The sequence below is a fragment of the Lontra canadensis genome, unplaced genomic scaffold (assembly GCF_010015895.1).
Source record: "Lontra canadensis isolate GAN:19392208 unplaced genomic scaffold, GSC_riverotter_1.0 scaffold22, whole genome shotgun sequence".
In the NCBI taxonomy this organism is placed as follows: domain Eukaryota; kingdom Metazoa; phylum Chordata; class Mammalia; order Carnivora; family Mustelidae; genus Lontra; species Lontra canadensis.
In genome coordinates, this window is record NW_022631016.1 from 11,559,085 (window position 1) to 11,581,505 (window position 22,421).

A 22,421-nucleotide genomic window follows, 5' to 3' on the forward strand; every position below is an offset into this window, starting at 1 on the left:
CAGCCCACTATCCAAAGTCTTTCTTCCAAATTGCCTTAAGCTGTGGACGTTTCCAGGCCGTGTGTTCCTTTACCCCAAACAGCAAAAAGCTAGTCACCTTACTAACACGGTTTGCATCATGTCTGCTCCTTTGCTGCCACGGAGGGGACACTGTTGACCTGACAGTTCTACCATTTTGAAGCTCATCTCTTGGAGGGTCTAAAGCTCCCCCTTCCCTCACCCTCCCTGCCATCAAACAGGACCATGAGCGCTTCCTCCTGAAGGCAGCTCCGAGGGGCCGAAAGGAAGATGCTTCCAGAATATTTGTCCTTTTCAACTCTACCCACCTCTTCAATCCCTCTTCACGGACGTTTGCTGCCTTCCGTGAAGGAACACTCCCAGATAAGAGCATGAGGCAGAACCCACTTTTGGAGTAGGATAGAAACTCTGAACTACACTGCGAATCCACACTAGGGTGTGAATAACGATGTGCATTGTAGCATACTGGAATATTAGTGTCTTATTAAGCGTCAAAGGTGACACAGCCGTATTTTTCACAGGCCAAGGTGGATGTTGACCCCCAAAATGTCAGGGCTCCAAGAGTGAGCCCACTCTGATGGCAAGATGGATTTTTTTTTATTCTAGACAGCATACATTTTCTCTTGAAAAACAGGCAGCGTCCCTGGGTCACTGAGTGTCTGCAGAACCTCTGGAGTCAGCTCTTCTCAAAGACCCGAGAAGAGCCAGCGAGCCCACAGAAGCAGAGCCCCAGAGAGGGCTCTGATCCCAGGTGATGTACAGAAGGTTCTGGAACCATCAGAAAGCTCAGAGACTGTATGTAACCTCATCCACTGGAATAAACACAATGTGCACTGCTCTTGAGTATTTCGGTGGCCTCTGTGATGTTAGTTCCCTAGCACTAAGAAGTTTTAAAGTTAGAAAAAAAAAACAAAAATGGGGGGCGCCTGGGTGGCTCAGTTGTTAAGCATCTGCCTTCAGCTCAGGTCATGATCCCAGGGTCCTGGGATCGAGCCCCGCATCGGGCCCTCTTCTTAGTGGGATGCCTGCTTCTCCTTCTCTCACTTCCCCTGCTTGTGTTCCTGCTCTTACTGTACCTCTCTCTGTCAAATAAATAAAATCTTTAAAACAAAACAAAAATGGACTTGAGAAGAAAGGACCTCTTAAAAGCTTTAAAAGTCGGATAAACTGAGGGCAAATCAGGAGACTGTCGTTCACCGGGGTGGGTGCCTTCAGTACCTTTGACTCAGAGGTGAGTCTCAAGTGGCGGTTTATTGAGCACCTCCTTTGTCAGACAGGACACTCGGCCCTGGGGGTGGAAGGTGGCTACGTCGCACACCCGACGTGGGCACTTCAGAGCCTACGAGGAGCGACAGATGTGAAGACTGAATACAGAAAGTGCTACAAAAAGGAATGTACACATTATAGTGACAGCTTAACATTTAATTTAGGAAAGAGAAACCAGAAACCAACCCTACACCTGAAACTAATGTAACACTGTGTGTCAGTTGTACTCCAATTTAAAAAAGTCGCTTACGGGGGCGTCTGGGTGGCTCCGTCGGTGAAGCGTCTGCCTTCGGCTCAGGTCATGATCCCAGAGTCCTGGGTTTGAGCCTCATGCAGGGCTCCCTGCTCAGCGGGGAGTCTGCTTCTCCCTCTTCCCCTGCCCCTCCCCCTGCTCAAGCTCTCTCTCATGCTCTCTCTCTCAAATAAATAAATGAAATCTTAAAAAAAAAGTTGCTTACTTTTCCTCTATGTCTTTTAAGGTCAATTCCTGTGGCTAAGATGTTGGACCAATAGACTGAACCACTGTAAGCATAACATATGTGAAACACTTCATGAGCAGCAAACTCAAATACTCCTGTTTTTTTGTGTTAAAGAAACCGCCATTTCAAGCATGACGCCCACGTCTGGAGGCGCAGGGCCAGAGAGCAGTTCCTACCTGCTGAAAACTTCACTGTAGGGACAAAAGGGCCCGGAGAGCGGGCCTGGAGGCTGGCTTCTGGCAGGATCCGTTCCAGGTGCTCGGGTGGGTCACTAAGGCTCTCTGAGTCCCTTCCCCTTCTAAAAAAGGAAGGGTTTTGGCTCGCTTGTCTCCAAGTTTCTTTCCAATGAAGGACTCTGAGTCTCCATTTCTATGGGGAAAATCTAACCTGACACACTCCAGTTACAGGAAGGAGGACGGGATTAGAATAATGAAATAAATAAAATCTTCACCTGGGAAATCTAGGCATTTTTCTAAATCATCACCATTTCAGAAATAAACCAGTTGCTTGTCTCAGAGTGACAGATTATTGCCCGCGCACCAGACCAGAGAAGAAACAGCCTCAAACCCAGGCTGGTGGAGTTCTCCATCCGACTCAGCTGTAGGCGGGCAAGATGTTTAAGCGGAGTGAGAGGAGACAGAGGAGGTCAGACCCGGATCGCCGAGCCAGTGACAACTAAAAGCTACTGGCACTCAGTGAGGGATGAGGGCCAAGTCACAGAACCTGGCATTTGGTTCAACTCAACTTTTGACTTCCAATCATTTCTCATCGTCTCCAAAAGCTGAGGTCTGTTCCTGGAATAGAAACCTTCTCGGCTTTTTCTAAAATACTCTTTTAAACAGTTTCAAGGCTGCTCACTGTTTTCCTAATATTTTAGAGAACTATGGAAAAACTTGCACACCATAGAGAAGTAACACAAATAGGGGAGCAGGGTTTCCTGGGGTAACCTGTCCCGACGACACAGGCGGGCTACTGGGAATTCCTCCTGGGCGAGGTGGCATGGGAAGGTGCTCCTGACGGCCCTTCCCCCGCCTCCTCCAGCAGAGTCAGGAGGAAGGGACTGGCAGGAGGGGCAGGTTGGGGAGAAGGGGCCGCTGAGGACACAAGGTCACGATGGGTGACGTGACCAGCTATTAGTCTCATGTTGCCTTTGTTACAATCTATTCAGGCGTAGGATCCGTGGATCAAAGATTAAGTCATGGGCTTTGGAAAAATATCCATCAAAGGTTTAAAACGTGCTTAGGGCTCGATGATAAATAAGGACCACCATCAGGGCTCATCAAGCCAATAGTTCTTGTGATGAAAGGAAGAGGGGCCAGAGTCACCATGTTCCTCTCATCAGCGTAACCAGCCCTTCTGCCCTGGTCATCGATGACGAGAGTTGTGCACCCCTGGCATTTCCGGAACATACTTGTACTTTATAAATGGAGAATTTCTACAAGACTTAGGAAGAACTGCAGAGCCCAACAACAAAGAGGAAGACTGGGCTGAGTTCAAAAGACCTGCATTTTGGGGCACCTGCGGTCGCTTAGTTGATTGGACCTCTGACTCTTGATTTTGGCTCAGGTCACGATCTCAGGGTCATGAGCTCGAGCCCCAAGTCATTGGATGCCATGCTCAGCTGGAGTCTGGGAGTTTTTTTCTCTCTCTGCAACCCTGCCCATGCCCCGCTCTAAATAAATAAAATCTTTAAAAAAAAAAAAAAAAAGACCTGCATTTCTTTTTACCTCCTTGTCATCTCCACCTTTAGAACTCAAAGGGCATGGTCTACAATGTAAGTTTGTTCATAAAAGTGCTTTTCTTTCTTTCTGTTTTGCTGCTATAAACAACCTTAAATTATATACCATGTGCTTTGGGCTATCGACCATGTACATATTTTGAACAGTATCTTTTACATTGAAATTACCCATGGGGATGGATAAAGGACATGTAGGCTGTGCACAGAGTGTGGGGCTGTCCGCGGGGGTCCACGGCTATGTCCACGAGAATGACCCAGGGCCTGGGATCTTGACAGGCAAGCAGACAGAAGCAGTGTAAGTGGGATGGGGAGAGGAACTTCTACTGCGCTAACTCAAGTAACACCAACTAAATTTGGAAGAGGGTAAGGGATGTTTATACACTTGACTCTGAATGCTGAAAACGGAATCAGAAGTTATTCAGTAAGACAAGATTATTATTAAAACAAGAGGCAAAGTCTGCCTTTTTTCAGCATGTTAGAAGTCCCCAGAACTGCCAGAAGTCTACCCTTTATTCCTAGATTCAATGACCTCCCTAAGGAACTACTGTTCATATTTTGGGTTGTTAATTAATTCCATATAGCATCATAGGTATGGAACACAACAGTCCTCCCTTTAAAATGTCCATTCCCCTTTCCCAAAAACAATGCCGGTGGGGGGTATGGTGTTGTCAGTGTCTCCCCTTACCGTGAGTGATAAGGCCATGCAGACAAATGTGAACTTCTTGATGTGGGCCGCGGTCACGGTGTTGCTAGTGCTCACCAGTTTATTGCTGGGGTTATTCTAGGGGGAAAGAAGAGGACAGGGTTACCTTCAGCTGACCACACATGCCACTTGAAGAACGTCTTGTTTCAGTTTTATTTGATGCGTCTGAGGTATAGATGTCCCCTGACAGCTGGGAATGGCTGTCACTTTGTCTCTCTCAGGCATCGGTCAGGTTGCTGGACGTGAACATGAACCGGAGGGAGTTACAGATGGACACCGGGCAGGTTCTCCTGAATGTGCGCTCCCCTTGTCACCGGGCCCCCACCCAGCCTAGCCTAGGGTCCCAACCCGTGTGGCCCCTCTTGGTCACCTGGCATCTCCTCAAAGCCACAGCTCCCCTCTGGGGCCCCGTCCTCCCCACCAGCGGACCAGAAGGACGGGTGGGCATTCTCAGTCCTGCTTGCCCTGACACTGACTATCCCCCTCGGATTCCAGACAGAAGCTCTTGCTCTGCCCCTAACACATGTGGTGTTTTCCTGTTTCGTGCTTTTGCTCCTCCTTGTCCCGTTGGATCTTCTAATTTTCAAAGCCCCCTTTTGAGGGCATGTCAGTGGCACAGCCCATCTGTTTCTGAAAGCCTCTCTGACCTTTTACTCCTAACTGCCCTGGGATCCCGCTTGCTGGAGTGCTGGTCAACCCGAGAACTCTCTGGGCGTGGGTATGTATTCGGGGGGCCGGCATGGAAGCCTGTGAGGTAGGCACTGGCTCTCTGGGAAAAAGGATTGTGCCCCTCACCCTACTCTTTCCCTCCTGCCACTTAGCACGATCTTTCTTGAGTAGAGAAGGTGCCCATCTCTGTTAATGCTTAATTTTAAGCAAAGAGCGCGGACAGCTCAAATGTCCTCTTGCGTATTCCCGAGGCTTCCTGAGACCATCCCAGTGCCACCGTGAAGCATGGCCACCACCTGATCAGACAAGTGTCTGGTCCCTCGCCATGAAAACCAGTGGAGGAAAGAGCCCCCCACCTCCATTCGGATCCAGTCAGTCCCAGAGGTGACCGGAAGAAGCCAGCCCCCAGCACGTGGCTTGCGTCTCGCTCAACAAAAGACACAGAGGCAGAGCGCAGACAGGTTCCACTCGAAAAAGAGCTTCTGACAGCTCCTTCCCTTTGGAGGCAGCCGGAGATCTCTCACATCCCTTCCCCATGATGCCTCCAGCACAAACGTCTGGTCGAGCCTATGTTTTCCTAAGTCCAGCCTCTAAAGTGGATCTGCTTTTCTGAGTAACAGATTCGGCTGCTACACTGAAGTGCAAGTCACAGTGGGTGCGGCCCTGGGGGACCCGCGAGAGAGGTGCCTGGGGGGGCTCACCCCAAAGAATCCAACAACCTCAAAGCACTCATGTCACCTGTGATGGAACAGCAGGGTACCACACGTGTCACCTGTGGTGGGACAGAGGCATGTGCCCCACGTGTCACCTGTGGTGGGACAGCGGCATGCCCCACGTGTCACCTGTGGTGGGACATCGGTGCATCACCTGTGTCACCCGTGGTGGGACAGCAGGGTGCCAGAGAGCCCCAGGTGTGCTTTCATTTCAAAAACAGTGCCTATTTCCGGCAGCAGGTTTGGAATGAACGAGTGCGTATCGTTAGATTGGCAAGTGTGTTTCACTTTGTTTGCCCGATGCGCTTAGACGCAGACTCTTCTGCAGATGATAACTGAACGTCAGAGAGATTGTGTACGAGTGCAAAATGCTCCCGGTGGATATTTAGCGAGAGCCGTCAGAAGTTATGCAAGAAATGTCAAATCCCTTATTCTGGAAAGCACAAAGAGGCTAGGATTTCCATTGTCAACGCAGCCAACTCTGCAAGTCCGCACAGAGGTTGTCTCAGATTTGAGTGAATAGACAACATTCACACGGACGCCTCGGAGGCGCTCCCTGGAATGCCCGGAAACAAAGAGGGAGGCTCCAGAAGGATTCTGAGTGACTGCAGTTGCTGGCGAGAGGTGCGGTCGCTACGGGGATTGCTTCACAGCACCTAACCCCTGTGATCACGGACAAAACCAAGTTTTTCTTGGATGCTCCCAGTGAAACCGTACAGTGCTGTATTGCTATTGTTAAGTGGTATTATTTCAAGGTAGCCAAAAACATTCCAGATGAGACTTTCCCAGCCAGGAGTTTCTAATATTTAGTACCTGCTGTTCTCCTCTAGGTTTATTATATAATCTGGTTCTCCAAGAGCTAGAAATTTAGCAAAAAGACGTATATCCATCTCGGTTTTCTAGGATTTACTTCTATATTCATGTTCCTTAAAAGGAAAACAGCGACGTTTGTTCATAGATTGGGTTAAACTCACGCAAACAGGGACCGCCAGGAGAAAAGTCTGCTGGGGAGTGCCCTGGCTCAGGGCGCAAGGTGCAGAGGAAACCTCTCTGGGGCTCCACGCCACAGGCTATGCCCTCTTCCAGAAGCCCACAGACAACCACACATTTGAGAAGCCGGATGCCATGTGAAGAGAGAGCGCAGCTTACGGCCCGTGGCTGGGCCTTGCTTTGTGGGCTTCCCGGGCTTCCCGATGCCCACTCGGGTCTGGCAGTGGGTGGGAGTGGGGCGCGGAGGGAGCCCAGCCTCAGCCAGCCAGAACCCACGCTGCCCGAGCAGCCAGAGCTCATCTGCTGGGGTCCCTAGCAAAGAGGCCTCCTCTCCTCACATCCCAGGGTTCTTGTTGGGATCAGATAAAATGTTACCAGCAATGGCTCTGAGCTGGTTCTACAGAAATTCAAGGCAAAAGGGTTGGTGTGAAAAATACAAGTGCAGGAGTGTGCTTCTTTCCTAGTTTTCATTTCACTGTATTTTTAAAACGATTTTATTTTTTTATTTGAGAGAGATAGCACAAGCAGTGGGGAGGGGCGGAGGGAGGGGGAGAAGCAGACTCCCTACTGAGCAGGGAGCCTGACGCGGGACTCGATCCCAGGACCCTGAGATCATGACCTGAGCCGAAGGCAGACGCTTAACTGACTGAGCCACCCAGGCGCCCCCTTATTTTTCATTTTAAAACATTGTATAGGAGCACCAGGTGGCACAGTCAGTTAAGTGTCTGACTCTTAGTTTTGGCTCAGGTCATGGTCTCAGGTCGTGAGTTCGAGCCCTGTGTTGACCTCTGTACTCACTACAGAGTCTGCTTGAGTTTCTCTCTCCTTCTCCCTCTGCCCCTGCCTCCTGCTCGCTCATGCTCTTTCTCTCTCTCTCAAATAAACAAATAAATCTTTAAAAAAATTGTACACTATCTTTGGGGCTTATGTTTTGCTATAAATGTCTAAAGGTTCAAGTCATTAAGCTTTAATGAAAAAGACATTAATTCAATGATTGGTAGGACAGTGCTGACCCAGCCACAGGCTACAAGCCTGAAGGGTTGTGTGCAAGCAGCTGTGGGGGGACAGAGCTGCGGTTAACAGAGGCTTTCAGCTGGAATAAGTCCGCTGCATCCAAAGCAACCTGGACCCGGGCCACTGCACGGACAGCTTCGGGGGTCATGGACACTGCGTATACCGAAAAACACCCAGACAGAAGCTTAGGACCTCAAGGGCTCAATCCTGTCTGTACCTTCACATTTGCTATGAGGTCAGCAAAGCATTCATTTAATTAAAAAAAAAAAACAAACCACAGAAACAAAATCCAATGTAATAAACTTTTTTGAGAGTATATTTTCCCTTTGTAAAAAAATTAATAATTTCTTAATCAGAATTACCTATAAGTGAATATCGTTTGGAGGGCATCAGAGGATTGGCATGAAAGTAAGCTTCACGACTTCTGTTATTTTCTGAGGGAAATATTCCTTAATGACGCCTGACACCCCCCACACCACGTTCACCTTACAGAGGGAGATGAGACTGGAAAATATCAAGGTGTTCTTCATCGGAGACACCTATCAAAGGCCAATTTTAAAGAGAGTATTTCAGACACCGCGCAGTACAGGTGCTCACCTTGTCAAAAGCCGGGTAGACAGCACGGATTTCCGTCAACCAGCCATATGGCATGTGACCCACAGGGTATGTGGCTGTCAAAATTGCCACTGCCTACAAGAGAAGGAGCCAGCCATTAGTGTCGGCGTCCCAGAGAGCATCTCCAGTAGCTGCTCTTGCCACAGGCCAGAGGGAGCAGTCTCGGTGCGGCCACCACAGACGGATCACTCCACACTGGGTGAGAAGCGCTGGCCAGCCACAGGCGGGACTGGGGGAATGGAGAGAGACAGATGCTCCACTGCAGCCACAGATGGGAGGGGGATCGAGAGCCTGGGCGTTGGCTGGACATGCTACGATTTGAACCCAGGCCCACCAGACCTTTCTCTTTCCATTGAGCCAAATGGAGCCCTCCAGTCTAGCCCAGTTCTGGAGTCCCAAAATGCAATTTTGAGCCCTTTCTGCTCTCCAGATAGTCTTTGCTTAGGGTCCACGTCTAGGCCTCCATCCTGTCCTTCTGGGTGGCCGGCAGTAGGCGCTAGTTGGTGGCTTTATGGTTTTCTCCTTCCAACTCAACTTACTTTTAATCTGTCTGGCCAGAATAGCCCAATTTTGATTTTTAATTTAAGAAAACTAAAGAAATCTTTCTTGTGGAAACCAAACATATCCTTCCGTGAAAATGAGAGTTTATCTTCTTATGCGAATGAAAAGGAAGGAGAGTGAAAACAAAGCATCAAACCCTACATTTTGGCAGAGTTCAACTCTAACTAGCTAGTAAAGGAGAAGTACAGGCTTCATCTATTTTCATTAACATTACAGTCATGCCTGGAACATGGGGTAAGTCCCCAGCTGGGCAAAGACACTACTGTGTGGACCCAAACCTTCCCTTGGTCACCTTCCAGCTGTGTGAAGCAGGGACCCTCTCAGACCTCCCTTTCTGTTCCTCCAGCAGAACCACGGGAATGATGAGATCCATCACAAAGGTTTGCTGGGAGTCCCTGAAATGTGCATAAATGGCGGACATGCAGCAGATGGTCAATACATGTCTGTTCTGTACCCTACACACTGCGTCTCTATGCCACTGACGTCATTTACCTTGGTTTTTCTTTTCTTTTTTCTTTTATTCAAAGGGGAAGATGGAATTCCAGCACACAAGTGATGAGGGTCACATACTTTTTTTTCTGAGCAACTTAAACTGTTGGTGTTAACTGAAAAAGCTGTTGGGTTGTAAGAGCCACCCAAGATGAACTTCGTGATCCAAAACACAAAGTCCAAGAACAAAGTGAGGCAGGAGAAAGCGTCCTGCTTGTGATTTATGTGCGTCCCTTTCCAAGCCCACATGAGCTGCTTCCCAGGACATGGAAACTGGCAGGAGATCCCAGGCTGGAGACACGCCGACGGCTCATTCAAGGGCGACGTGGAAAGAGAAGGCCCTAATGAGCAGCCACCAGCCTTCCTGAAGGATCAGCAGTTCCAGAGACAGAATCAAGTCTCCAGAGGGCAGCGGAGGAGGAGACAAATGAAGTAACTTGATTTGTTCATACCATACTTGAAAGATGGAAAAAATGATTCAACACTTTCTTTGGAGTAGCTGCCAGTTTCCAGATAAATTTCTTGAGCTGCGAGTGAGTAAATAATGGAGATCCTCATTTGGGGGAGGGCGGACTGCCAAAGAGCTCAGAGAGCCACGATGGGCCCGGGGTGTGGGGGGAGGGGCGTACTGCAGGAAGGCGGGGCAGGAACAGGTGAGAGCGGGCTGGGTCGGAATGGGGGACCTGGGCCTCACGGTCTGGGCCTGGTCATGTCTGCTGCTACACGGCAGAGTCCGTGGTCTCTGGCCACCACAATGTTGGCATCACGCTGACTCCACAGGAAAATGGAAAGGCCACTGGATGGGAGTCAGAAAAATCTGGATTCCTCGACCAGCCCGGCTTCTTGCTAGTTTTGCACCCTTAGCCTTGTGCCCATGCCTCAGATCTGGTCAACAAGAAGGATGAAGGAGATGTTTTCTTCCATATTCATAGAAGTAAACAGTCCCACGATTCTAAGAGCCTCTTGGCTTCTGAGTGTGAATGGGTCGTCCATTATGATACCACAGAATTACCTGAGCTCTCCAGATGAATTGGAAACAAGTCTGTGTCCACTTCCCTACCCCTACCCCCATTCTTTAAAAGGTGACCACAAGTGCCCCCATCCCTAGAAACCACCCTACCTCAGTAGCTGCGGAACTACCACCAAGGTCCCGGGAAACAAAGAGGTTGACGATCGGCCTACTGATCCTCTGTGTGGCCAAGATGAGCGCCAAAGGCCACCAGAAGCTCAGCATCTTTCTTATGGTTGCATCTCCCTGTGTCAAGAAATGGAGATACAAATTCACTACATTCTAGAAACAGAACAGAAAAAACAATTCGGAGCCAAGGCTTTTCCTTTTGATGTCAATAATGAGTCAATTCATTGTACTTAAAAATAATACAAGGAAAAGCCTCTGTAGCCAAGCCAATTCAAATTAAAATAAAACGTACAGTGTTATTAGAAATTAACTCAGACAGCGGGCAATTTACCGTGAAATCAAAGCACACGTTTAAGTTTGATGGATCCAAATCACTATTTTCCAAACAGGGCACTTCTAACCCAGAAAGAACACAATTCCATGGCTTGGAAAACAGGCTGGAAATTGGTTTTTGTTTTAATCACCAAACTGAACTTAACTCTCAGAAGTGAAAAAAAAAATTACTATAATTTATTTCTGTAACCAGTCAGGTCACAAATGTGCCTAATTATTGAGGTATAAATCCATTACTAAGGTTCTTATTCTGAAAGCTCTGATGGAAGTCACGTGAATGTTCAGAAGCATAAAAATGAAAGCATGGTCAAGAAAAGGTGATTTATTGAGAATTCTACAAAACCAAAAGGTGTGCAATCTTTAAAGGCTGGCTTTCATGATTTAACTTCGGTTTTGATTCTTTAGAGGGTAAGAGTCACATTGTGGAACCATGCCAGCCACTTTTATCTCCCTTGCTGGCGGCTCAGGGTTCAGAGATGGATTGTTACCATCGAGACCCTTTTGATGTGGGTGTCCTAGTGACGGAAACAACTAGATCAGACTTTATTGACAGCCCGCCTCGGATCGAGGTAAGTGGTCAATACAGTTATTGTTCTGACATGCCAAGAGTAAGCTGTGCTCAAAGGTGGGATCAGAGGGTGGAGTGTGGGGCCTTCTTCGGGGCTGCGTGGACTCGTGCATATCGGCCCCACAGCTAGACGGAAACCAAGCCCAGGGATGTCTGGTACCGATGGGAGGGATCAGCATATACATGTCAGATCCTGCTTGCACTGATGCTGGAACAGTGCTCGGGAGGCTTATACGCTGCTGGCATCTGACTCCACTTCTGTCACCTTCCAGGAGGTGGGGGAACTTCTGAGACCCCATCACTGTCTTCCCTCCCTGCGCTCCAAGGCTCTTGTATCCGTGTGCTGTCTGGGCTCCCATCTAACTGTTGCTTCTGTGTCGCTCTCATCTACGGGATGGGACATAATGCAGCTGCTTGAGGGCAGAGACCAGACTTTGGTGCTGCCCATGGTGGCTACACTCTCTGCTCACGCCACAGGAGACGCCCGAATGAGCGACCGGGTCTGGCCAGGGTGGAAAGTATAAAGTACAAACAAAGCCTGGGGTCCTGCTGTGAACTCAGAAATTACCCAAATGCAAGGTTAAATGGGAGCTGTGGGCCCCCAGCTCCTTGTTGATGAGTACACAGAATGACTTACTTTTGACAACCGAGGGTATGAAGAACCAAAACTGCCGTATCTACTCCTCAGCCTGACCTGACCACTGTGCCTCAGTTTCCCGATAGGCAAACAAGGAGGCTGCACCGTGACGTCTCGCAAGGCCATTCACCCCCCACTCCACGTCTGCCTCTGGATGTGCCCTGGTGCTGGACATCTCAGGGCACGGGCTTGCACATGGGTCTCCCATTTCCCAGAGGGCCATCCCCAGATGCACAGACAGGCCGTACCCCCAGCTCTGGTCCACTCCGGTCGGGGATGATGTCGTGGATGTTCTTGTAGTAGCCCAGGCACAGGGTGGTGCAGCGCACGAGGGCGCCCATGTACAAGGACAGGATGGGGATGAGCAGAGGCTCTCTGCATTCCAGGTGACTGTGCAGTAAGATGGCGACAAACACGACCTGGAGGGCGGGAAAACAAGGATATGTCAGAGGGGAGATGACAGAACCCATCGACGGGCGTGCAGGCCGGCTGCTGGCACCCTGACGATGTGGACCTCCGAGTGAAAACCTCAATGCTGAAGGGAGGACAGGAGCTGGGGCTGGGGCTCCGTGTGTCCTCAGGGAGAGAGCACACAATCGCTTTGCTATATTCCCCTCCAAGACTCTTCTATTTTTTTTTTTTTTTTTAAGATTTTGTTTATTTGACAGAGAGAGAAAGGGCACAAGCAGGGGGAGCAGCAGGCAGAGAGGGAGGGAGAAGCAGGATCCCCAATTAGCAGGGAGCTCAATGCGGGGCTCAGTCCCAGGACCCCGGGATCATCACCTGAGCCAAAGGCAGACACTTAACCCACTGAGCCACCCAAGCGGTCCTCTCTAATACTCCTTTAAGGCAATGATATATCTGGTTACGATCTCATTACAAAACATCCAGACACTTTGTTCCCCAGATCCCCAAAGATGTGGTAGAGGTTTGGCCTCTTGAGCCTGAATCCTGACACGCACATATAATCCACAACAAAGGCCCCAAGTCCACAAGGAAAAAGTAGTGGTGATCAGCAACATATACAGAAAAATAGACATTAACGTTTGTAAGATGAAGTTTGCTAAAAATGCTGCGAAAAGCACCAGTGTCAATTATTAAAAACAAAGTCAATTAAAGTTTAAAATACTAACTTAAAAAGTGGAAGAGTTCGAAAAAATAGAGTCAGGAGAGATTAAAAAAAATAAAGTATTAATCTCTACTGACTGTATGATCTCTAAAAATATTTAACAAGTATTTAGCTTTCCTGTCTATAAAAGTCCGAGGAGCAGCCCAGCCTCTGTCCAGAGCCATCCGGGGATTCACACATTCAGAAGACCACTGAAGATGGAAGACCACAAAAATTAACTAATGGGGAGGGGGACACTATTCTGGGGTTCCACTGACTTTTTATAAAAAGGATTTTATTTTTAAGCAATCTCCACACCTAATGTGGGGCTTGAACCTACAACCCTGAGATCAAGAGCTGCATCCCCCTCTGTCTGAGCTGGCCAGGTGGCTGTGAGGTACTGTGACGTTAATGGCCAAATATCCACGGAACAACAGGCATGCAAAACACACCACCACAGAGTGGTCCTGACCCATGGAGACTTATCCCCATCACTGCAGTACCAAGGAATTGGCGATGACAGAAAGTTAAAAAGGAAGCTGGAGACTGAGCATGACGAGCTGGATGAGTGCATTCGGTTGCCGGAGGGAACAGAGAACAGCAGGGTTATACAGACTTGTGAGCGCAGTGAAAGTATCAGATGCTGGAGGTGGTTTGTTTGCAGTGTGGGCTGCGTCTTATGCCAGCTGTCATTCTCGAACCCAGTACACAAGGCTGATTCGGACCGGGAGCCTCAGGCACGGCTTGGCCGCGTGGACACAACCAGGCTGCAGCTGCACCGACGACGTGAGCAGACACCAGTTAGGGTGGCGCTCACATTCCCGCTCCCGTTCTCCAAAAACACAGCAGAGCCCACGGATGAAGTCAAGATGCCCATAACTGGCCCCACGCCTGTTCCTTTCAAATGGGACAAGTAGAAAATGCCCACTGAAGATGTAGACACAACCTGGGGAAGCCTTGCTAGGGACACACAGTATTAGGAACGGAGGACCGGGAGTTCTGTGATGGGGCCCAGACGTGTGGGGACATCTCTAATGCCTCAGAAGGCCTGATGGAGCCCCCAGGCAAACTCCTGCTTGAGTGTCTCAGCAAGCTGACCGTTCGGCACACAGAAACCCACAGTGGGAACAATGACGACCGTGCATAGAGACTGAAAACTCGCTGTACAAGAAAGGAATACATGAGGACTGAGTCCTCCACTTCCACATCCAGGAAGGCTTCCAGAGCCGTCAGGATGGCCACACGAGATGGAGGCCTGCTGGGCAGGACCACGGAGGAGGATGTGGTTAAGAAGGGAAAGGGGGACACGAGCCAAAGAGAAGTAAGTGTGGTGATGACAAGAAGGGGGTGGGCTATGCAGGACCGAAGGAGGGGGATGCCCTGGGCCAGTGGCTCTCACCCAGCTCCCCATTTAACAGCTCGATGCCGTGAGGCCCAGCACCCATCACAGAGCTTCCACTGTCACTGTGGACTGTACTACTCATCAATTAAAAATAACATGGGGTCTTCTGCATTTCAGTCCAGAATTATGATGTTGAATCTGATATTACCACCAGAAACATCAGGTCATTTTCCGAGCAGGAACCTACTCTCCTTGGTAAGGATTTTCCCCAGGAGAGTGTTCTGCACAGGCCCCGTCTGCAGTGCCCGAGAGCCCAGAGATAAACAAGATCGTCGCAGACTCTCCTTCGGGAGCTGACAGTCCAGTGCAGGAGTGGGGATGTGAACCAGACAGGGATGCTGAGGAGTGTCCATTGAGGGGGTGGAGGCAGCGAGGCTTTGCTGGGATGGCCTGGCTGCTTCGAGGGAGGGCATCCCCTTGGGTGCCACCTGAATTGAGACCTACAGCCTCAGCAGGGTGTGGCAGGAGTGGCAGGAGTCCGTGGCAGGTACGAGGACATGAGGCAGAGCAAGTCCTCCTGGGCAGAGGGGCCGAAGCAAAGAGCCCCATGAAAGGGTCCTCTGCCACACCAGGGCCCTAAATGGTGTGTCCGTGGTGGGGGTGGCAGGAGCGAGGGGACGAGAGAAGAGTGCCAGGCCGGCGAGGAAGCACGGTCCAAGGGTCTTGAACGTTGTCGCCATGACCGGGATTTTGACTGTTTATCCCAGGAACCCCGGGAAGCAATGTTTAAAGCAGCTTCTGAGCAGCGTGGCCAGAATTTCCAAGAGGAGATCACTGTGGCCGCAGAGGGGGGGACGGAAGGAAAGAAGGAGGGGCGGGCCAGAGCAGAGGCCAGTCAGGAGACCTCTCTAGCGGTCCGGGCCGGATGGGGGCTCTTTCGGACCCGGGCGAGGGGGCAGAAATGGGGAGAAGAGGGCACATCAAAGATACACCTGGGATTAAAATCGAAAAGGCCTGGTGATGAAGAGGATGGTCCCCAGGCTTCTGACCCGATGACAGTGCCACGGGTTTGCTCAAAACCGAAACACTTGATAGAGAAGGTATGAAGGTATCCTCGGCGCCCCCGCTTGGGGGGACGCCGAGGATCCGACAGGCGTCTAGATATGTTGTCTGGCGCTCAGAGGACAGGGCGCGGCTGATTGGGGAACCGTTGGTCCTGTTAGAGATGGTACAGACCTAGGGCGCGAATTAGGTTCTTCTCCAACAGAACACAGCAAGGAGAGAGAAAGCCTCGAGGAACGTCCACATCTTCACATCTGGAGAGGAGGGGCCTCCAGGAGGAGGAGACAGAGCAGTGCTGAGCTCCAGAGCGAGGCCGCGTTTTGTGCAGGAGGGAGCAGTGAAGGGAATGAAGAGACGGCCAGAAAGTTGACGGAACCGTCCCGTGGATCAAGTGACACAGAGGTCATTGGCAAGACCTCCCCCCCACCCCCCCGGGGAGCCGACTTGGAGGTGGTAAAAGGACAGAAGTAGAAAATAAATGGAGACAGTGAGCAAAAACCCCCTTCCTGAAAGTCTGGCTGGGAAGTAACAGAACTGGAGCCCGAGCGGCACACGGGAGCACGAAAAAGCTGCCCTTGTGGTTGTGTTAACACGGCAGGTGGGTGAGCACGTTCACGTGTCAGGGGAAATGACCCAGGGGAGAGACAACAGGTCGAGAGAGCCGGCTGGACCCCCTTCTTGAGAAAGCGCAGGTGGAAGCCTTCTCTGGACCAGAGAAGGCGGGGGAGCCTCGTTTCCCAGAATGGGGGGAAAACGCAGATGACGCGGGGTTTGGAGGCAGGCTTGTAGGTCTGGTGGCCAGAAGGTGAAGAATTCGGTGGCTTCAACTTTCTCGTGGAAGTGGGAAGGGAGCTCGTCTACTGGGAAGAGGGAGGAGCGGAGGGACCCTCTGACGAAGCTACTGGGTCAGCTGCGGTGAGTGATGAGCGTGGATTCATGGTTCCATCAGCTGCTTGACTTTCTGGGCGCAGGTGGTGAAAGGTGTATTGCAGGGGGATTCAGGAGTGAGGCCTTGCCAGGAGGCTGAGATGAAAAGACAGCGAGCCAAGGGACTGACAGGACTGCAGCAACGCTGCTGAGCTGGAAGGGTGGCCTCCGGTTTGGGGCGCTGGGCTGAGTCAGGAGGCAAGGGCTAGGACAGGAGGTCACAGTAAGATCCAGCAACGCCCTGAGATCGCTCCTGCTGATGCTGAGCAAATATTGACCAGGTGATTGTGAAATACAACAGAAACAGCAATATTCTTCATAAATTCTTTGGCAATATATTGGAATGTAGCACTATTTTATTTTTAAAGGTTTTGTTTATTTGACAGAGTGAGAGAGGGAGCACGAGCAGGGGGAGCAGCAGAGGGAGAAGGAGATGGAGAAGCAGGCTCCCTGCCGAGCAAGGAGCCCCATGCAGGGCTCGATCCCAGGACTCTGGGATCATGACCTGAGTCGAAGGCAGATGCTTAACCGACTGAGCCACCCAGGTGCCCCCAGGGCACAGCGTTACTGACAGTAATGGTGGCACAGAAAAGCATTATTGCATGGATAAACCAAACCAAGAGAGCTTTCTTGTACTATGGTGAGAGATCAATTAGCTTAGTAAAATATTTTTTAAAGATTTGATGTATTTATTTATTTGAGAGAGAGAGGAGCAGGCAAGAGCTGGAGGAGAGGCAGAGGGACAAGCAGAGCCCAAGGCTGGGCTCGATCCCACGACCCTGAGATCAAGATCTGGGCTGAAACCAAGAGTCAGACACTCAACAGACTGAACCACTCAGGCATCCCAGCATAGTAAACTCTTAAAAAATGGGAGTTGCCACTGAAAGGCTAGGCATTATAAGCTACTTTCATTTTACCATTGGCGATAACTTGCTATCTCTCTATGCCAAGGTGGTATTTGCAGAGGACTTTGCCTGAGACCTATCTACTCACAAGTTCGGTATTTAACAAAATGCTTTCAAGAAACAGAGGACTAAAACTGGGGGTGGGGGAGCAGGGGTAATAAAAGACTTAGGAACGAACATTGCATTTATTCCTCCAAACTTTCAAACTACAAGGTTTAAAATAACTACTTCACCAGGAATAGCTCGGGGCCAGATGGCATCTGAATCTAGCTCCCGTCTCTCTTCCCAACCAGATCTGATCATTCTGCACTTACGAGCCCTCCCAGCAGGCACCGGCCAGGACGGGGTTTCAAACTGAGAAGGAAAATGGCCGTAGGCGTGCTGGCAAAGCATTTTTCAGGGATCTGGTTTTCCCTTCTACTCCTAGATGCTCACTATATTTATCTCCGGCAAAGTGAAGTTGTGTTTTGTTTGTTTGCCCTTAAGAAAACACACATCTATAAATATTCCCTGAGTTGCTGATACCAATGTTGGAAAAGAGAGGTGCGGCCTTAATTTCAAATTAACTGATTAGAGTGAATAAGGCAGTTTAGTTCATCTCTCAGAGGATGAATAAAAGTAAGATCAGGACAAAAATCTCTAATAACTCACAAAAAAAATTAACAAAACTATATCCAGAGAGGACGTGAGCGAGTGTCCAGGCATACGCATGTGTGAGCAAACACACACACACACACACACACACACACAGTATTAACAGGAATTAATTTAAATTACTTTCAATAGTGATTCTTGGAGTAAATGCAATTAATTTGGAAATGTAATTGTTGGTCTTTAGGGAGGTACTAATGGTTTGACAGTAGATTATTTCAAAAAGGTGGCCACCAGACTAGCTTGTATGATGGGGGGAAACCAGGCAGAAATGCATGGAAATGCTGATAGAATGGAACCGAGAACTAGAAAAGGAGCTTAAAAATAAGCCCATCCCCCCTCCTCTGTGAAGAAACGGTTCTCCCGAACCCCTGATTGTAGGAACTAGGGCTAATTTATAGATTACGGGAATTAAATCTAATATTCTGCTGAAATTTTTCATGCAGTATCCTGAGTGGCAGAAGAAAGGAAGTAACGTGGAGAGCTGGGGCTGGTGCCAGAGCCGGGCTCCACAGAAAGGGCAACATCGGCCTTCTTCTCAGAGCACGTCCAGCCTCCTGGCTCTTGTGAAATGTTGGCTAATGATGCATGAATGGCAGCCATGTGTGGCATCTACACTAGAAACAACATGGAAGAAGAATTCCCAAGAGCTCCCTCTAGAGCCAAGGGACAGACCATGGTATTGGGAGGCCACACGGAGGACCAACTGTGCCCCCAGCTGTGACCCACTGACCACCAGACACATGTGTGCTGGGACCCGATGGTCATTTCACAGGCGAGATCTGTAAGCCTAAGGGCCCACACATCTGACGCTGAATGTCAATTCCTACCACCCTCCTTCTCGCAGGATTAGACGTGCATCTCCTACAAGAGGTCTCATGCTCCCACTTGTTCAACACACCTTCCCTGACGTCCACGTTCAGCTGGAGTAAGGCAGGAAGGCCCCTCAGAGGGAATGCACGTCAGTGAGGCAGGAGGGGGCTCCGGGGAGCTCCGACAGACACACAGACTGTACTTACCTGAGCGATGACATCAGAGATCGAGGCACATCCCACCAGGAAACTGTATTTGTGTTTGAGGAGAATGCCAGCATGGGTCCACGCCTGCCGGGATGAATAGAATTTGGCATGAGAGACACCGTTGGGATCGGATGACTTCTGGCCGTTAGGATTTACTGGGCAATCCGGAAATAGACTTTTACAACCCCCCACCCCCACCCCAGAACCTTCGGAGCACAGGACAAACCTTCCGTTGGTCAAATGACCATAACTTGGCCTGGTGGCTAGGTCCGCGTTAGATTTCTAAGTGGAATCAGTGACTGCACAGGATTTACTTAGTACAGGTGATAAGGCAGACCAGGGCACTCACTAGCTTTCCTGGCAGGGAAGCTAGATGGATACCAAGAACAGAGGAAACACCCTCTCTCTCTGGGGCAGCCGGAATGACAAGGCAGAAACATTCACCCTCTGCGAGGCGTGTCATAACGAGGGCTCCAGTTCGGTTCTGAGTTATTATAGTCATTATAGGTTCTCATCAAACCATGAGGGCTCTACTCTTTCCTTCTCTTCAAGTTGGGGCAGGATCTGATCTGACACTTTGCCTCTGAGGGAGATGAAGAGGAAGGTTCTCGGGGGGAGCAGATGATGGAAAGCCTGGGGGGCCGGTGAGTTTGGAGGTCTGAAGTCCAAGGCAGAATCTGTGTGAGCATCACCCTTCTGACCCGGAAAGGCCAATGTGGACTGACACGGCAGTAACATTTCGTGCGAGCTTCTCGCCATCAGACAAATACGATTTATTCCCGAGGTCTGTGTCGGGACTCTGTACAGTAGCTGCCCCATCTACTTCCTCCCTCAGCTCACAGGTCTCGAGGTGCTAGATGTGGAAAGAGACGCCAATTGTCGATAACATTTGCAAACAGTGGCTTGTGGGCCCCCTTGGTTGACCGAAGCCATCGGGATGATAAGCTTTGTGGTTTTCAAACATTCTCTCTCTAACCAGGTGTAGGTGTGCAGGGGTGTGTGCCTGGGAAGATGACCTGGCTTTTTATCAATGTTCATTATTTTGTTTTTCACGAATGGTCTCTTACTGCTGGGTCTTTGGGGGCCGTTGATGATGAAACAGGAAAGTAAAGGGTGTTAATCCCCAATGTTCTGGTGTTATGCTGAGTTTTAGAAACTCTCTCACAGCAAAGAAATACAGCTGAAGGGAAATGGAACATAGGGCACACGGATTCACTTTTAGTCCTGAGTCCCTGAATTCACGTATCACCGTAATTCTTCTGTGTGTCCACAGAATCCCCATACAGATGGGGGCAGGCCTCAGAGCAGTATTGGGCCTCTGTCTAGGAAGTTGGGCTTCTACTGTTTCCTGATTCCAAGCACTATGGGGCCCCCTTAGGTCAGCATGGGGCACCGTTAGGGAATCCAGTTCTAGGAAATCCAACCTCTTTGTCTTTTTTTTTTTTGGAGTACGTGTCAACTGCCAGTGTAAATACAGAGTAAATTTCTTACTTGGTGATAAGTAAGAAAAAGAAAATCCAGGTACCAATGCTCCGATGGCCCAATTCTCCCACCGACGCTGCCGCCACACCAACTGACAATCAGAGCCTTGGTGTGAAAACTGTGAGTTCAAGGTCACCGTGCAGACTGGTGGGAAACGGTCAGAGATTCCATGAGGCCACGTCCATAAGCTAACTGCAGGCGGTATAGCACTCCTGATACCATCGGAGAAGGTGGACCACACGTAGCTGACCTTGGCTCATTCCTCCAAAGATGTGGGGCTTGGCCTCACCTCACTGTGGACGCCCATTTACCTCACGCATCTACAGTATGTGAAACTTGAGGGGCGGGGCACTGAAAAACTATACAGATGAACATATTTTTAAGTCTCCCCCCCAAAATAATTTAAAATGGAATCCAAAGAAGAGGTTTATTTCCCAGCATTGGACATTACTGAAGATGTGTGTGTGTGTGTGTATATACATATATATTTTATTTTGGCTAAATCTCTTTTATAATTCTCAATAGCACAGAGGAATAGAGAAAAAGCATTCTCTGAGAACTCTCCCGTATCATGACAAAGAATTTTGTCTATGAAGTGAGCCACCCTTAGTAATGTAGTAAAGCTGGTTATTAAAGTCATGAAAGCCTATCCATATTTTCCAGAGATTCTCATTCTAAAACGCTTTTGGGTGCTTAAGCCACACAAATGGTGAGTTTATCAGAAAGCTGTCCTGATCCCTTGATCCTGACTATATCAGGAAAGAACTTTATATTTAAATACAGCTTTCAAATAGGCTCTCTTGCCTCTCGCTAGAACTTTGTGGCAAGTACAATGATTCTCATCAAATAAACGGCCAAGATGGGCTGGTTACAAGTCTGTGGCCAGCTCGAACCCTTCTGTACTGCTGGTGGGCATAAAAAATGATAGAGCTGCCATGGAGATCAGGATGAGGGTCCCTCAAAAATTAAACATAGAATTATGATATAATCCAGCAATTTTACTTCTGGCTATCTACCCGAAAAGGGTTAAAACAGGGAGCTCAAGGAGGTATTGTATACCCATGTTCATAACCCATTATAGAAATAGCCAAAAGGTAGAAATCACCCAGGTGTCCCCTGTTGGAGGAATGGATGAACCAAATGGGGTCTACGGCTAAAATGGTAAATTTTATGTTAAGTGCACCGTCTTTTTTTTTTTTTTTTAAGAAGTGTCCACAGTTACTCACCATTGCATCCATAAAAGGGAAGGCAGCGAGATACAGGAAGGCCCGCCTCGTTTTGCTGCCCACAGACTCATCCACATGGTGCAGTTTATTGATAATGTAGTAGCCTAAGTCACTATAAGCTGCAAAGGGCCAAAAAACATACAGAGCAATATTTAGAAAAAGTTATCTTTTAAGCTTTTTATCTCAAAAGTGCAAAAACAATGTTAGATGTAATATTTGGGTTTCTTTCTTTCTTTTTTTTTTTGGTGTAGAAAAATGAGAAAATTAGATGAGCAAATGGAAAAAAGGTCATGTCCAATCTTATCCCTCTGCTCAGAGGGGGTCCTGGTGAATGCTCTGGGTTCTAAGAGCCCAGATCTTTTATGGGGATGTGTGTGGTGGATGCGTGCGTGGGGTACGCGTGTGTGTTTTAACATGAACATGGGATCATTCCGTATATATATTCTTTTGTAAACCATGACCATCTTTCCCTGATTTGTTCCCACCCTTTAATGGTTGCAATGAATTCCTTTTTGTAGGTTTACTCAGCATCAATTACTCAATCTCCTATTATGCATTTAGGATGCGTCCATTAACTTGACATCATGAAAGGGCGCTTGATGGATCATTTGGAAGCTAAATGTTTATATGGAGTAGTACTTATTGACTAAGAGGAAATTCCCAGATGTTGATACGCCCTTTCTTTTTCTTTTCTTTCCCCTTTTTTGTTTTCTTTTTTCAGGAGAGGAATGGGAAGAGGGAGAGGGAGAGGATGTCAAGCAGACTCCC

At 49.1% G+C, this 22,421-nt stretch overlaps 1 protein-coding gene across 1 annotated transcript in view; it reads right to left on the reverse strand.

The window, feature by feature from the left end:
* Positions 1–22,421, reverse strand: part of ANKH (ANKH inorganic pyrophosphate transport regulator) — a 129,316-nt gene that overhangs the window by 25,442 nt on the left and 81,453 nt on the right. Inside the window, exons 3-8 of the mRNA XM_032861888.1 lie at positions 21,654–21,772; positions 18,946–19,029; positions 12,180–12,350; positions 10,376–10,510; positions 8,188–8,280; positions 4,187–4,282 (exon numbers count right to left, since the gene is read on the reverse strand). Of these exons, the coding sequence (XP_032717779.1) occupies positions 4,187–4,282; positions 8,188–8,280; positions 10,376–10,510; positions 12,180–12,350; positions 18,946–19,029; positions 21,654–21,772 (698 nt within the window). The remainder of the gene's footprint in view (positions 1–4,186; positions 4,283–8,187; positions 8,281–10,375; positions 10,511–12,179; positions 12,351–18,945; positions 19,030–21,653; positions 21,773–22,421) is intronic.